This window comes from Dreissena polymorpha, chromosome 1, assembly GCF_020536995.1.
Source record: "Dreissena polymorpha isolate Duluth1 chromosome 1, UMN_Dpol_1.0, whole genome shotgun sequence".
Lineage (NCBI taxonomy): Eukaryota > Metazoa > Mollusca > Bivalvia > Myida > Dreissenidae > Dreissena > Dreissena polymorpha.
The window spans coordinates 207717132-207735794 of record NC_068355.1 but is presented as its reverse complement, the minus strand read 5'-3'; the positions used below and the strand labels follow the sequence as shown (position 1 = coordinate 207735794).

Genomic DNA, 18663 nt, shown 5'->3' with positions numbered 1-18663 from the left:
CAAACTCACAGAAAGGAAATTAACGGGAAATCAATACACCAAGAAAGGATTTTCAATATGTCATTGGCGCCGTTACAATGTTTTTGAACAACCAGCCGTAAAGAGAAACAACATTTACATCAGCATTCGACCCAAGAGAAAAGGCACGTCTAGAAAAGTATCAGGCAAATCTATTATATATGAAACTAACGGCAGCAGTAATACTGTTGTTGTTTCCGATGAGCTGTTACGCTTGTGTTTGATTATACATTTCAACGATAAGCAAGTGAAGCTGTGAAGTTTGTCTTGCTATTTATTGTAGGGCTTTGTATCGTTTTATCGCAATAAATTGTCAACAGAGGGTTTAATGCATGTGCGTTAAGTGTCGTCCCATATTAGCATGTGCAGTCCGCACAGGCTATTCATGGGCGACACTTTCCGCCTAAACTGGAGATTTGCTAAGAAGAGAATTTATTTAAACGAAAAATCTCGTCCCAGATTAGCCTCGGTGGCCTGCACAGGCTAATCTTGGACGACACTTTCCCATATGCATCGAACCCCTTTTATATAGTGTAAGGCCAATAGATATGAAATAAATTTCGTGCAATTTTGAAACATCGCCAATCATCATCTTAAAGAGTGTGTTTGACTTGCAATTTCAACGATAATCACATAATTTGTTTATAATATTATAACAATACTGTATAAATTAAAAACATGTATGTATCATTGTGAAACATCATCAATCAGCGTTTTAAAATATAAAGACCAGTATTATCTGCGCAGTATGTTAAGACTTTTTAGTAAAAAGGGCGTTTATATTGTTAATTGTCGAAACAGTCCCATGCACTTAGTAAAATTCAAACATCAAGGTTTAAATAGTACTGCCGTAAATTTCATATATCACATTCCCGCGTCTATAACATTCGGTTCACATTGCAATGTTACCATGACCTCTCCGTATGGAACACGTGGTCGTCACGATCTGGACGATAGCAACAGTTACGTGATTGTATCAGTATTTCACGTTAAAACAATACAAAGGCTCTATGCTACTGCTTTAATCATAGCTTGTATAGAGGATGTACAATACACCATAAAAGAGATTTCAAAAATGCATAGGTAGTTCGAGTAACATAACCTATACCTGTTAAGCATTTATGAAACATATCCCGTATTTACATTTAAGACTTGTATTATCACGCGTTCCAAAATGTGTGGATGTTTAATTGGCAAAAATAAGAAAATACTGTCAAAATAAAGTATTACCGTGTGCATAGCTCGATGCTTATGCATATCCCCGGCTATATTGTAAAATATGCCTAAATTAGCTTATCATAAAGTCATAAACTATGTTTTTTATAAAATATTAATATACAATGCGAACACATAGTTGCTGTGTTCGCACGCATGCTTCAGAAATTATACAGTTTCGTTTGTGTGGTTGATAAGCTATAGTCGCAGATTTAATGCAATATATATATATAGATATTATCCCTTCTCATATCGTATCTATTACAATAACATAGCGTATCTGCGACTAAATTATGTAATGTATGATTATTATATAAAGTACTTAGACCTAGAAAAACATTAATATACACGCTATTATATATAGTTAGTAACGTTACATTACATACAGCTGTACAGAGCGGTTAATAATGCGCAGCATGTGATAGTTAAACTCTTACCCATTCACAATGTACTTTACAGTGCATTACGTTAAATACGTACCTCTACATTTGCCATCATAAACGACCAGTAATTCTCGGCCACTGGTGCACGCCTGTTTCTTCAGTAGACAGTCGTTGCTATACGTCTGTCCATCACTACCGCATACGTGCGACACCACGGCGGGGCAGTTGCTCTCACAGGAACACGACGGCTTCCGATCCCTATCCAGTTTGCACACTTGGTTGCCCTCGCACTTGATTCCGTCACACGGATCTGAGCATAAATGAAGCAAACAACGGACGTTGTGTTTAAATTTTAAAACATCTGTAAATGCAACGACTGATCAATATAGAACATACGAGATTCTAGAAACATTTTCAAAAAAAAAAAACGTGTCTTAATCTATTTTTATTGATAAAGGCAAGTAAACGCCAAATTCATTTATAACACAGGGTAAAAAACAATCCATAATTTAACAATAACAATATTAAATTCGCGATCATAATTTCTATAAGTTTACATAACTTAAAAACCTTGCTGATGCTTTTGGCCCACGTTTGAAAGCATAGACCATCAAAATCGCAAACGTGGAAATAAAGTTAATTAATATAAAACAGAACTTATCTTCTGACCATTTTTACGGCTATTAATTATGTTACCAAACATATATATTGAACCATCAACAGCCTTTTATAAATTAAACTATACATAATATATTTTAAAAATGCTATTTTAAGTGTATATTTATGAATGTGTTGATTATTTCCAGTTGTTAGAAAAAACAAAGTAGTTCAATTAAATATAAGTGTTACTAATAAATTTTACTCATATGTAATGGAACACGTAAACAATACACATTTTATGTTCAATGTATTACATTAAACAAATAACCATATATTGACATTCATTTTGCATCATTCAAAACAATTTTCGTTTGAGTGTTTGTTGATAATATAGCCTGCATTACAATTGTTATTAAATTAAATATTTCATTAGATCAAACATGTTTGGTATGGCGTAACTAAGGGTTGTTGAATGCGGTTTAAGCATATTTTGAGCCATACATTCTTTTCCGGGTTTAACTTTATGTTTTGTGACCATACAAAATATACTTTTGTTATAGTTCACATTATTATATATGCAATAAAACAAAAATACTGATAATTTTCAAAGATAAAGTGATTTAAATAAAGAAAGTAACAACACAAGACGAATGTTAAGTATACATCTAGCATGAAAACAATTAAAGTCATGTTTTGTTTACATTTTAATACAGAAATAGTGTACAAAAATACTCTCATAAAGTTATAAAACATTACATTCTTTTTACATGATACATACATGAACACTTGAACAATAATTTTTCATGATACATGCATCATACATGTGTTTTTGATAAATACACTTCAAGCATGTTCTAAAAAGTATATCTTTTAAAGTTTCCATAAAAGCTTAGATAGACAATGTCCCTTTTAAAACATCGCAGCACACGATAATCGATGCAATACCACCACGACCGTTATCGATTTAAGCATTGTCGCAGACGCATACTCACCGAATCTCTTGAAGCCCTCTAAATCCAGTTATGTGATTTTGCGGAACGCTGTGCCGGCAAATCGATGAACATTAAAGTATTTTACCAAGTCTTCCAGTCCCTTTGGTATCAATTATTCACATTTGATCGTAGGTGGGCTGTCGTTAAACGCACTTAAAAGCTTTTGTGTAACTGTCTAAAGATTTATTAAATAAGTAAATGATTCGCCGGGAATGGGGTTTTTAACGATAGTTTGCAAAGTTGCAGGGAAAGTTTTGCATACGATAGATTAAAAAAGTTGAATTGCTTAAGTTGGTTTTAGTTTTTTAGCTATGTAAAATTGCATAACTTTTTAACGTTTAACGCATTGATAAATTTATATACCAATAAATGCACTTATAATAAGCCATATTTGGGTCCTTAAATGTTCAAAAAAATATATTTCATCAACTTACCACATTTGCCGTAATATTTGACTACGATTTTCGTAAGACTTATACAAGAAGCCCGTTTCATTTCACAGTTGTTCTTGTAGTCCTTGCCGTCACTTCCACATATTGGCTTACTCCCGAAACTGTCACCGTAATCGTAGCATGTCTCCTCGCATTGGCACCTAGCTGATAAGCCATCCTTAGATATTACGCAAATAGCGCCATAATGACAGGTTTCATTTTCGCAGGGATTGCGCTTGCCAGGAGGGAATGCATAGCAACCGTCACAAACAGGAAGTATGATATGCACTAATGTTACTATAAATAGCAACGTGTATTCAGGTTTTGAGCAAAACAAGTCTCGTAGGATCTTATTTAGCGCGTGTTTCATAGGTCGTTTAATGTTGTCTCTTTTTCGGTTGATGCTATGTCCTTCGCAATCAACCTTCTGGTTACTTCGTCTTTCCGTCCGTTCAAAAAGTAAATTATATGAGTTTGAATACATTTTCTCAAGTATCAATAAGACATGTTATTCCAAACTAAGGTGATTTTTACCGCTTCAGCAGTTGACGACCAATGTATTGATACCACATGTATTTTTAAATCCGAAGATTAACAATAACTTCCACGCTATGCGTATGGTTTGAAGAATCACTGATAAAACGCTTATATTCCCATTTAAATATATGTGAAATGTACTGCGTCTACCATCCGATATGTTAACAAGTTAGCTTTTATAACAATGGATACATATTCGATGCATTACAAAGAAAGCTGCGCAAGACCGCTCTATCATGTTCACATTTCCAGAAATAAGACTTCCCATCTAAGCTTGCGGCTATTGATTATATCAAACATTCCAGTTATATGGACGCCGTATTTTATCTTCTTGACTGTGTTTAAACAATCAACGCGCGGTGTGCCTTACGTTCCTGTGGGACAACATTCCAATACTTTGTTGCTCGCGCATAGCCTCACATGCGGCGATATTAGGAAAGCAGTACTGACGGCGTCGCTGTTGGTTTTGGCGTCATGCAGGACAATCGATAGATCCGCAATCGCTGATGTGTAAGCCAATGATCAAAATTAGAAAGCCATAATAGCTATGAACATATCGAGTTGATGCGTTGATAAAAGGGATAAAAGGAACGTTGTTGCATGAGCCAGATATTTTATCTTTGATATAAAAATCGCAACGTTGCGATAATTGTGGCAAGCGATATTATTTTCTGTTCAGACAATATCACTGTTTGCTATCTACGCGTCAATGATCAGTGTGTAGGATTTTATATTGCTCGTGTTGTTCAGTGGTCGTTTTGTTTTTCATAATGTCGTCGTACAAAATGCACAAACTTTTCAAAAGACATATGGGGTTTATTTCATGTGCGTAAAGTGTCGGTCCAGTTTAGCTTTGGCAGTCCACAGCGTCTGATCCGGGAAGACAATTTCCGCTTTTATGATATCTTTCGTTTCAAGAAAGTCTCTTCTTAGCAAAAATCAAGTTAAGACGGAAAGTGTCGTCCCTGATTAGCTTGTGCAGAGTGTTGTCCCTGATTAGCCTGTGTGGACTTTTACAAACATGCATTAAACTCCCTTTTCACATAGCACGGTTCGAATATAATGTTGATTATAGTATAAGGGGGTCATATATACAAGGGCTGTCGTCAGGGTAAAAGAGCATTTACTCATTCGTGTTGCATCTATTTGTATGCATAATGAGTATGACACTCTGGTTTTCCATGAGTTACAGTGAATAATACATGACGGTGAGGTATATTTAATATATGTTAAACATGTTCTACGTCTTTGCTTCTCTATACACTAAAATATTACATGTTTTTCCTATGCTCTCAATGTTAAACTATTGTGTGTATTTGTTGTATAACATGCAAATATTCTCTCCCTTTAAATGTTAAAAAGGCTGTATAATATGTAGCCCCTTCAACTATGAACCTCTTGATGTACTTTGTATAGCTGGTGCCCATAAGTTCATGTTATGCAAGAACTGAGCTTACGATTGATAAACTTAGGCATGTTAGTTTTTATTGGCTGATGATCAGTGATGGATTGCGATGTTACACATCGGAGTCATATATATAGGATATAATAAGGTCGATGTACGAGTATAACGCAATAAAGTCCAAAGTCAAACACTGTAACGAATTTAGTGATAGCTACATCTACGAATGCATGCTTGGAGTGAGACAGGGTGAATGTTTACCTCCATTTTTATCTTCCATGTATTTAAATATGTCTAAGAGTCAGAATCTTATAATACAATAGAAGGTATTGATGTCAATGCGTTTTAAAATTATTTTTTTACTTTATGCTGATTATATTATTATTTTGGCAACACGGCAGAAGATTTACAACACGGCTCAGATTCAATTCTTCCGTTCCTATAGGCGATACAAAGTGTAATGTGTGTATTATATAAAAAGATGAATTTCATATTGTTTTTTAGTGTAGGATGTATTCAGAATTAAGATCTCAGGATATACCGTTGTATTACAGACACCCACCTCACATGCACAAGTTTATGAAGTTACTAACAACTGAAAATCAAACGTTGCTACAAAAACAATGTTGTTTCATATATAAACCATTTTTAGTAAATAATATAAATACATAAAAATTATGTTCCGTGTTGACATATGCATGTGTTAAACTGTCGCTTCACCGTCAGTTAAATAGTATTTGCATGTGTGTTTGTTTTGTTGTTGTTGTTGTTTTAATCAATTGTCAGCATTATCTTTTCAATGAAACATAAACATATATACTATCGATAGTTATAAATATAAAACCCAGTATTTCATAATACATGGATGCTTTTTTTTCAGTGAAATGTATTTTTACTTTGTTTATTTATAAACTATTTACTTAGTAAAACTGAATGCTCACTATGTCCATTTGTTTTTATTGCGTTCTGGATGTATTTAAATAAACTTGTTGTTAAACTTGTTGTTGTTAAACACAATCAATAACTGTTATTCAACTCACCGAAAAATGACATAACTATAATGGTCCTTTAATACAAACTACTTTAAGATAAACAGGCTAATCAAGGACGACACTTTCCGCCTAAACTTGATTTTCGGTAAGGAGGGACTTCCTTAAAACTAAAAATACCATAAAAGAGGAAAGTGTCGTCCCTGATTAGCATGTGGAGACTTCACAGGTTTATATGGGAAGACACTTTACGCACATGCATTTAGCCCAGTTTTCTCAGAACGGGGCTCAAATGTTTTCGTTTCTGTCTAAAAAATAGAACGGGGTGCTCCGCATAGTCGCTTGGAACAGTACGGATATTTACCAGACAGGAGTCAAAACAGCAGTCCGCTTTCCCAGCTATCGAATACCGAAACGTTAAATACAGATTGCCTGTCGAGCATTGTAATACAACAGTCGATATACTCACAAATTTTAGCCAGAACATTTATACCGTAAGTCTATAATAAAATGCTCATCTTGTGCGAGTAAGGGATTTGATCATATAAACCCGGTTTTAAATACATTTGTATTGATATAAATTTTCATTAACACATTAAAAAGACCCTATCTACGTCTATGGTACAAGATATAAATTTTAAAACAATTTTAAACAAAAATAATTTATAGTGAAACTTTCATAACGATATATCGTTAATACATATCCGGATAATGAATCGCAGACAACTCTTGATAGAGAAGATCTTGTCCATATAGTTATAACGTCCCTTTCAAAACATACGTTAGATAAAATGATACGAATCTTCAAGACGAATGCTTAAATGTATGTTAACATGTCGTTAAAAGAAACAGTATAATGTCCTTCTAATGTTACATTCGTTGTTATATTTCTGATTCAACATAATAGAAATACGAACAATAAAATTCGGAAAAAAATTTCCTCTGTCATCATATTTTTAGAGTGAAAGTAATTTTCTTTGATGTACTGATTTACCTCTCAACGAGTTTAACACTAACTAATCAGAAAGTGACCGATACCAAAATCTCCGGTTTCCAGAAATCAGAAATTCACGAATTAAGGAGTCCACCAAACGTCATTTTTTGAAAAAAAATTACAAAAAAATTACGTGCCTCAGAATATAAATACTTTTAAGGTATTTTCCCCTCAAAAGATGCGATTCGCACAGTGTTTATCGTGTTGCCTGTGGGCGATGAATTCTATTGCGCTTGAACACCTTGCTATCACTTCGCACATACATGCGACCCACTTACCGTTGCAAGGTCCTTCATACTGCAGTTTGATGCGTCGCTGTGAGGTACAGCTGTGTAGCTCAATGTGACAGGAACTCGCGTACGTTCGTCCGTCTGAACCGCATACCGGAAACTCCAGACTGTCGACACATGATTCGAGACATTTGCAGTACGGTGTTTGCGTTGTTTCATTTACCAAACAGGTGGCGTGGAAGGCACAGAAATAACCGAGGCATGGGGCTGAAGTTAGATAAATATAAAATCCTTAGTAGAGTATTGTGTTAGTATAGTGTACTTGCAAGTTACGATATCAGGAAAAAGGCGGTCATTTGCAAATGCATCCCATAGCCGCATTCCGATGCATACGGCTATATTTATTAACACCAAACACCTTAAACACCATATCAAATCTCTTAAATGAGAATGTTATACATTTTTTTTATGAATTGCAATTATGTTAATACACGCACAACATATTCGCGAGGGACTGTTCGTACATGAGCATATTTATATGAATCGGTTGGTCATGATATTATAAATAGATAAAAAAAAAAATATATATATATATATATATATATACATATCAGAATCGAATATCTGTTGTGTTGCTGTTTGAAAACACAAGTTAACGCATACATTAAGTACTTGATTGACTGTCGGAAAAAACCCAAATAAACTATAATTCAAATTTCATATCGACGATATGAAAACATGTCAACATATGTAAGAAAACATTAGTAGACAACTGGAGCTTGTGATTTTTTTCTATGCGATAATTATGTTTACGCGTAAACTTATTCTACTTGCTACAAAAGAACGGAAAATAAACAAGCACACACAAACATAATTAAAATTTTTGTTTCCAAAAGGCTCGTGTGAATTTTACGCACACAAACATGTTGGAGCTGTGTGTTTTTTAAATGCCATATTAAACAACAGATTAGGCCACGATTCTGATGTTACATCTCATGGGAATTCAATTGCAGTTACACCATAAACAATAAAATGATATAAATGTATACTTGTTATATTCGGTAATAACACTATTTTTTGTACAAACTATCCTATCAAGACGGTTCTCGGTCCGAAATATATGCTTTGTACACCATTACTATTATCATTCTTTAAAAGACATTTGCGAAGAAGACTTGGCGTAACATATTATCAGACAAAGTCCGAACGTCAGCCAACGTGTTTGGCAGCGAAACTAGTAATTTCATAAGAAATATCTCAATTTCTTTGTACATCTCGTGTATTTATGCTAAATGTGTCACAAAGTTCAATCAATGGATGCTGGAAAATGCCAACATATTGTCTGAAATCTTTCAATACGTAACTGATTGTTGCGATGTGGCAGAAATTTAGGGCAGCAAATGTTAAAAGCATAAAAACACCGATTGTTCTAAGCATCGTACGAAATCAGTTGGAAAATATTGTTAAGAACACTTTTCCACCACAAGACAATACATGCACACGTTGAACAAATTAACCACTCATTTGCATATTACCGAGTAACTAAATTAACATAAATTAATGTTAAACATTCTTTAAGGTTATGTGCACCAAAATTGTGCACTCGACACGGTAGGACTTACAACTCACGCGGATCCCTAAAATACTAACGATGTTTGGTCATGAACTCAGCGCGATTCAAACTAAATATTCCTTGACAACAATTCATTACCAATCCTTCTTTATACAATTTACTTATGATAGTGTTTAACAAGCGCTGTTAATATCTTATAAGACAATTTCCAGAGAGCTTAATATATGTCGATGTACATAAACCGCCACGCAATACATTGAATATCAAGGTTTTAGAAGTGCTGTTTTAACAATTAATGAAGTCGTTTGTTTTTTAAACAATTAAACGTGCTATACACAACACACACTGATCTTTTATTGTAAATAAATTATGCCTGTTATTTAACTCAAATGGCAACAGCTACATGTAAGTGCAACTAAATACAATTTTGAGAAATTTGCATTTTGTTATTTTAATGCGAGACGCAAAGTCATGATTTTCAGCAAGACTAATGCTCCCGTAATTATCCGCAGCAAATCGAATGCACTAAAATCATCGTCAATCCGACAGAGTTGAGTTCTGAACATCCGTCAAACAGTAGTCTTGAAATTAAACAGCAAACGAGCAATGGTGTAATATTTAATTGAATGGTTGTGATTTAAATCCCGTTTAAAGGCAGAAAAATGTGCCAATGTTTGAACAGCATATACAAAACAATTATCGATTAGGCACACTGGAATCGCAAAATTGCAAGTAAAGTAATTGATCTGAAAATCAGTGTTCGGCAATATGCAAGGCCTTGTTCCCACATATGAACATCCATCATTGAATACAGAGTAAATCAGTTATCACAATAACACAAATAACTGTAAATGCTTCCAAAGGTAGCTGCAGGAATGAGCTTGTTGACGTTTACTTGTTCTTATTTGCATCCAAATATTGTAATTCTAAGGTGACGAACAATGGACGTAGATTTGAAAACGTCTCTGTCTCTATTATACTTTTTACTTCCATTTGTCGGCACAGATTGTAATACAAAAAGTTTGCATTTACATTCAAGCACCTAAATGTTATGTTCTGTTTCATACATTGTGCATAAGAAAGTAAAAAGAGCACGCGATTTTAAACCAGAAGCAGAGTAAATAGCTTCATAACATGTTAAACCATTAATAATGTATTATTTTCAACATAAATATACCTTATACGTTATATATGCAAATAATCGCGTAGTCGAGACGAAATGTAAAATAATGCCTTAAATAACTATAACGCTCAATAATATTAAAACACATCACTGCATCTCAAATTATCAACGTTTCTAAAGAGATCTGATTCATTTATTGAAATAATACACTACATTATTTATCACTCTGTCTAAAACACACCAGCTTCCGTTTCATTGTTCGTACACTCCTCTTACCACTAATGGACACATGTCTGCCCATAGTTAGGACAACACTTTGCAAGAACATACCATGCCTTTGGTGTACTTAGTAACACTGCTTGAGATATTTCATTGTAACATTGTGTAAATAACTGATTCAAATAATACAAAATACGCTTTTTAATGGATTCAAAATCGCCCTACGCGCATTAGATGCCGAATACTCTAACTACTGCGGTACACAAAAATGCGTTCTAAACTTTAACGATGAATCGGATTTCTTCTAAATTTAAAACATCAATAATGAAATTGTATTTAAATATTTAATAATTTTGAATCAAGCAGAACTGCAATTAATTGATTAGATCTGGGGAGACAGAATGCAGTTCATACTGTCATTTGAAATTCAGATATACATCAAAGGAGTACACGGCCGCAATAGCATGCTTTACTCTAAATCGGAAATATAGCGACTCCTTTCTAATTGCGATTAAGCAATACATAATTTATACAACAATGAGGAATTTTTAGAGGTTTTTTATCACAAAATTATATTGGATTGAGAGTTTTAATACACAGGTGACTTTGTTATTATAACCATCACGTATGTATATTTTTTCCGTTTATACGTAAAGTTATTAAATTATGTAATTGTGGCATTTTTTTCTTCATTTTATTTCATCAAACAATTGACACATGTGATCTATAATTAACAGTCGTGCTGTTTGCATTAAATACTTAACTTTGTTATTTGTTTTACTTGTAGTAAGAAAGTGTTCTGTGTAGTTTATAAATTATTATAAAAAATCTTATAAAGCTGAACAACAACTAATGTCAATTATTTCAAAATATATATCACCAGTAAACAATTAAATGTCGCGGTTATCTACAGCAAACATTTTTTAACTTGTAAATGCTTCCTTGTACAAACTAACGCAGTTCAATTCGATTTGGATAGAATGTCCATGAATGCATCATCTCTAATCCCTCAAAGGTAATGAATAATGCATCAGCATGTCTGCAGAGATGCTGCAATTCGTGACAATTAATTTTTTTTATTGTCTCGGTGTCGAGTAACAGATGCGAACCTATCATGTTGCATAGTCTGATATTTAATTGTAGGCTCATCATCATAAATCCATGTATGCCTTGCGTCTAGAAATATGGCCTTGGCAAACAGCGTAGAACCAGAATAGAATAATTGAATTTTGGAATATAGTTGACTCTTTCTTCTAGGTATTGCGGACATATTAGTATGACATGTTACTCATCTTCGATATCGTTACAGTTACACATGGGGCATATTCTTTCGTTCCGGTCAATATTATGATGTCTGCCTGTTTCAATTAACAAGTTATGGGATGAGAGACGCATTTTGTCAATAATCCTTCTAAGTTTTTTATTTTCAATTATATCTAAATACGGCGAACTGTCGAATGTAGGTTTTAATTCTTTATACATATTTAACGACGTTGAAGAATCAATGGTAGTCCTCCATTTAGCTACATACTGATCTGGCAATCTTATTTTTAATAAAGGGATGAATTTTTCGATATTTATAGATTCAGGGAATAACCATACATCTCCAAATCCTGAGTGGTTAAGAATATCGCGCACTTTTGATGACCAATTCACTGTATTTTTTCTATAAGCAATTTCTGGTCTTTGCATAAATTATAACAGTGTGTAGAATACAGTTACTTTGCTTTGTTTGATAAAGTTTTAGAAATTATTTAACAATTCTTAAATAACGTCCAATGATTAAAGGGAAACGACCAACTACCGCATACAATGACAATGAATTAGTTGACATCTTTACATTTAATAATCTTTTACAAAATATCATGTGAACACGTTCAATATTATTGGCAGTTTTGGACCCCAATACTTCACAATTATAATTCAAAATTGACACAACATAGGAATCGAATAACTTGAACATGATATTAATTGGGACTTCCATCTCTTTTGTTATAGAGAACAATCTATTCATTGCTCTTGTCGCTTTACCATACAAGGTGTTTGTGGCTGGTATGTATGATCCGCCACTAGATAGGACGATACCTTAATAATTAAAGTTACTGACTATTTCAATTTCATTGCCTTTGAATGTCCATTTATAATTTTTGTCCACAGATATTTTTGAAAATGTTGTTTGTTGAATCTTCCGACGATTCACTTTGTCAGCTCAATCAATGTGGTCAGTTATTAATTACCTCTTTAGCAAGCAAATACTATCTACTTGTTTTATCTTCAAAGCGCACACACCTCTGCTTATAACGGACACCTGCTTTTCTTGAATGAGTGATAAAGGAGAATTGGGCGAATAGTCGTCGAAATAAAATCATCACCAATCGCCATTTAACGTAAGTAGATATCTAAATCATAATACAAGTATTGATAATCCAGCTTTTTAAAATATAGTGTCTTCTTAAACTTCCAATCAAACGCTAGTACATGGTGTGTCCAGTTTTATGTGTGTTTCAAGGTTCGTAATTGTAAATAGTTCGCCCACTTTAACGCTAAATATTGTATCTGAGTCTGAGCGCATTTGTATAAAATCCCTGCCTTTAAATCAACTAAAATGTATAATATAAATGCTATTTGTATTCCTATGTTTCGTCTTAAACAACTTATTTACGACAAAACATGCTCATAGAAACACAATTATTTCTTAAATATCATCAAGTCGTTTAAGACATTGCAAGACACGGGCATATAGTTGGATGAACAATGTTAATCTTTTAAAAATATGCGTAATAAACAAGTTGGGAAAGCGCTGCTTTGTAATTTGTATAACAATCAGGTTTTCTATATCAAATAAGATTTTTAATGCATGCATACCAAATGCATAGGTAATACTCAACAGCAGAAAGTTATACCATGAAAGATCTTTTTAACGAATTGCCATTTTATTGGACAGATTTACGACACTAATCCTTAGTAATCTTGAATGTTATACATCCAACTTGAATATAACAAACACAATCACAAAACGCCGGCGAGGTTGGAACCTTTGGTAAAACGCTAGCTGGTCTTATTGTTCAAATAGACGGAATACAATTATTGCAACCCAAACACAATTTACCTTACTATTGCTTGTTTGAATGCGGCAATCAATCTTGACCGTCTAATATTTTATCTTGATAATATATGATATGTGGAATAAGGATAAATTCTGGAGATCTAAGTCACTTTTACATATTGTTACATTGTTTGTATATGTGTACTATAGAGGAAATAAGTGCATAATAATTAAAAGTCAAATGTAAGACGTAATTTCAGAAAGTTGTATTGTTTACAACTATGTTAAACGTTACTTTTACAACAGGCGGTATCAAAGAGGAACAAGTTTAAGAGAATCGTCATTACTTCATCGAGATTACGGATGTAATTAAGTATCCACGACATATGTTATCAAATTAAAAATAGTCACCATCGTTTTATCGCATTGTCGCTATGGTACTATCGCATTGTTGCCATCGTACTATCGCACTATCGCATTGTCGCCCTCTGGATTTTAATGTTTGAACACGATGGCCCTACCTGTATTGCGTAATAATCAGAACTGTTTATTTTCGTATTCTTAAGTGATACAATGGAATCAAAATAAAAAATAATATCCCAGCATAAAATATAATCATGGTTACCTGTTAATAAGTTAATACCATGGTAAAAGCTTTACTCTCCACCAACGAATTGAGGGTTAAAAAATCGGCGTATTTAATTGTCCTTTATATTCAAAACCAGACAAAATAAAATTATTCAAACAACATTCACTTGCAACTAAATATTTATCTCATAAGATTGTTATAGAAATTGAACAGTATTATACGTTCATATTAATTTGTTCCACTGAGAATTTAAATACTCATTAGTTACGGTCACCTAAATGCAACTTAATGAGTAGAGAGTTAACAAAATAACTATGCTACCAGCTATATAACTGCTAGAACAAGACCTACTATCATATGGAACAAATAACAGAACACCATCTTGCGTCACATGAAGATTACACACTCAGCAGCACTAGCACAGAATCCTTATCAAACCATGCGGTCCCTTAAAAAGGCAAATTACCCATGCCCAAACAATCACGCACACAATTAACGTACTAGATAAGTCACATACTTTGCTAAAACTATTTAGAACATATTTACACGTTATATTAACATAATAGAAATAAAATAATTTGCATTTCTATTAAATTACCATTTAACAATTCAATGATATTCTGAAAACCATAATTATTGGTATCAAATTCTCTATACAAGAACTAGTTGAACATGATAGAAATATATTTCATTTTGAAACTTCGGACGACAGAAGTTCAATATTAATCTGTCACAATGTTAGTCGCATGAACTTATTCAGACACGAATTTAAAACTGAGTTTTTAATGTCGATTAGATAATTACGCACGAACACAAATATCTACCACTTAAATATCTTGCAAAATAGAGTAATTGTCCAAAATGGCTTCTTCATGTTTAAGTTATTAGCAGTCCTGTTGTATCACTGTATGGTGGTGAACACATATTGTGCTTTTTTTCTACGTGGTTCAAATGCACCCGGGCCATATGTTTGTGAAGAAACGAACGGCACAAATCGAACATTCCATAAAGTTATTTAACCCAGTACTTTGTAACATTATATTGTTTCTATATTCCCAAACGCGATCGAATGGGAAACACAGCTAGAGCTGTTAGTCACAAATATAATCACATGGTGATGCCTTGGGAGTATAGAGTTATGTTGCTTGATTGCAACCAACCCGTGATAATGTGTAAGTTAATGGCGGGCAGCTACAATACGATACTAATGTAGTAATCGCACAGTATTACCATGGGTGAAAAATTACACTTTTGCCTATGCATCACTGATAACAGCTGGTTCAGTTGTTTAACCTAACGCGGCTAAATTGTAAAGGAGTATCTTTGTTCCCCTTATTATACGTTAAAATACTGTGAAATAAAAACCATTCGATCAAATAAGGCAACATTATTAAATAAAGTGTATAGACGGATGGTCGTTTGTCAATGAGTTTTAAGAGCCGATTTAAAACGGGACCGCGGAAATAAAACGTAAATAAAAATAAAAATAATTGTCGCTTAGGTCTCAAAAGCTAATAGATCAACAACAGTCGTTCAACATATCCAACAAGGATATTACTAGTACACAGCGTATTTTAACCCTTAAAGCGCTGGAGCTGAATTTTGAAGGCCTTTGCAAACAGTTTGGATCCAGATGAGACGCCACAGAACGTGGCGTCTCATCTGGATCCAAACTGTTTGCTATTCTGATAGTATTCTTTGAAAAAAATCCAAGAAAATGCTAATTTTAGAAATTCTGCAGACGACATTTTAGCAGACGACAAATTTCCCAGCATGCAAAGGGTTAATAATGGTGTGTTCACATATTATTTTAACGCCCAGGCAATCAGCAGTTATATATAGCAGGTAGCGTCAATTTACGCGGTTAGCAATATCTTGAAATTAATATAAGAGGCATAAATAACTGAAACAAAATAGACGTATTGACTGATCGAGATAAAATGTTGAAACACATAATCAACGAGTAATACTTTCTTTTTTGTTAATTGCGGTATTTAATATAAAAAAAACATGTTTCAATTTCATTTTAAGAATTCATTAAAGGGAATTTAACATGGAAACGGGATTCAGTCGGATTTAATGGCAAGTAACGTTACCTTCTTCAAATGCTTTAATATCGATCAACACAGACAACAGTCACTATTTGCTGGATTTAAACGATCGTTAAATGATATAAGCAGGGTAAGATGAATTGTGCCGGTCATTAAAGGGGCCTTTTCACGTTTTGGTAAATTGACAAAATTAAAAAAAGTTGTTTCAGATTCGCAAATTTTCGTTTTAGTTATGATATTTGTGAGTAAATAGTAATACTGAACATTTCCCATGCTCTAAAATAGCCATTATATGCATCTTTTGACGATTTGAAGACCTGAAAATTATAAAGCGTTGCAACGCGAAACGATTGAATAATTTGGAATGTTCTGTTGTTGTCGTTATATTTTGGGAAACTACGAGGACTACATATGTACGTAAAAAAACATCCACTTATAGCATGAGCGAAATACTTTTTACTCCAGGACTCCAGGGTTCAGTGGTTCGAGCCCAGTTGAGGGTTCCTTTTTTGCACATTTTTTAATTGTATTATTGCTTTTTTTACAGAATATTTGGTCTAATGTGTAAATTTATCAATATAAAGCATTTAATGACATGCTTCAATACTTGCCAAAATCTGTGACAAGGCCCCTTTAAAGAACGTAGCTTAAGGTTGAAAAATGACATCAGTATGCTCTTTGTGTTTAATTTATACTTCAAAGTTGCCCTTTTCCAAAATTATTTCACTAATCGTGTTTGCTTCATTGCTTATGTGTGTTTGATATTATCATGTGCTGACTAATACAGTTCATTTAAAAAAGAAAACATAATTTAACAAAGTATTTTATATTTTACCATAAATATTACAACCTTATATATTGTTTTTTATTGTTATTTATATTTATTGCACATATCGTTTCCATGTACAATTCCCGCGGTGCCAACACGATCGCGAAACCACCATGGAGCATTTTCATAAAAGACGAAGATGCATATGTACCGTTTGTGCGCAGTGTTTTTTTTTTCAGTTTTAGGGGCATGGTTGCGGGGCCCGTCCAAAGGGGAAAAAATGAGTCGTTTTTTAGGAAAATGAGAAAATTAAAAATTCACTCTTTTATATGTAATATTTATTATATGAATACACATGTTTGTATGAATATAATATTCACAGCAGAATGTCTGTCCTTTTTCTGAAATATATATCAATGATTTTTTCAACATTAGTTTCAGACAGTTCAGCCTTTATGCACAGTCTCAGATTTCTTAGCCATTTTGAGTCGAATTGATTTATTTTAATCGATTAAATGGCAAATTTGAGCATTTTTTATCAATATAATGGACCAAATTGGAATGTTTTTATCAACAAATATTGACACAATATAGATACATCAGGCCTTTTCCTGGCCATTTTGGGAGAAAAATGCAATTCATGTGAAAATTCCACTGATTTGGAAAAAACTAATCTAATTTAATATAACACTTTATAATAATTAAAAATCATATAAATTTTAGTTATATACTTTGTTAGTTATTTATGAAATAAATTTGAGATATATTTGTCATGATAATGAAACAGTTCTTTCTAAAAAAAAAAAACAAAAAAAAACAACAACATTTTATTATTATTTTTTTTTTTTTTACTTCTGGAGGGGATTTTTTTACAAAATGGGGGAAAAATATATACTCTTTTTTGAGGGGGGGGGGGGGGGAATGGGGCCGAATATCGGCCCCGAAATTGCCATAAAAAATCACTGGCGCGATTTGGAATTACATTCGTATTTTGCACACGATGATGACCGACAATATAATTTAAACGCGAGTTGTAAAACTCCAGTTTTTCGTATAATAAGAAATATATTTTATGTCTTTGTGAATCACAAAACATGCCAAAATGCGTTGCTATAATATGCTTTATACTGTTTATGCCGATTTATTTCAATTAAACTGTTCTTGTGTAGTGATATGACATCTGGATATTCATTCAAATATGGATCAAGTCCAAACATACTATTTGTACAGCCACAATTATTATAAAAATGAAGAAGTAAGCTTTTTGTGTAATGTTGTATAATCGTGTACAACTATTTTGAACTTCAAAAACAAAAAAAGATCACATACAGATACTGTGTATTTTAAGACTTTTTCATGTTGCTGCCCTTTGAGGTGATAAATAATTTCAAACCAACGTTTGTAACTGTTCTTACAGTATACGGAAAATCGTTTGCCTCATCGAATGTCATTTGAGATCGAATGTACCGAATTGTTATTTTGTTGTGACTCCTTAATAATAA

General features: G+C 33.2%; 1 protein-coding gene across 1 annotated transcript in view; it reads right to left on the bottom strand.

Annotated features, from left to right (window-relative positions):
* Positions 1-18663, bottom strand: part of LOC127866066 (agrin-like) — a 129248-nt gene that overhangs the window by 600 nt on the left and 109985 nt on the right. The window contains exons 3-4 of the mRNA XM_052406406.1: positions 7840-8058; positions 1714-1926 (exon numbers count right to left, since the gene is read on the bottom strand). Coding sequence (XP_052262366.1) covers positions 1714-1926; positions 7840-8058 — 432 coding nt within the window. The remainder of the gene's footprint in view (positions 1-1713; positions 1927-7839; positions 8059-18663) is intronic.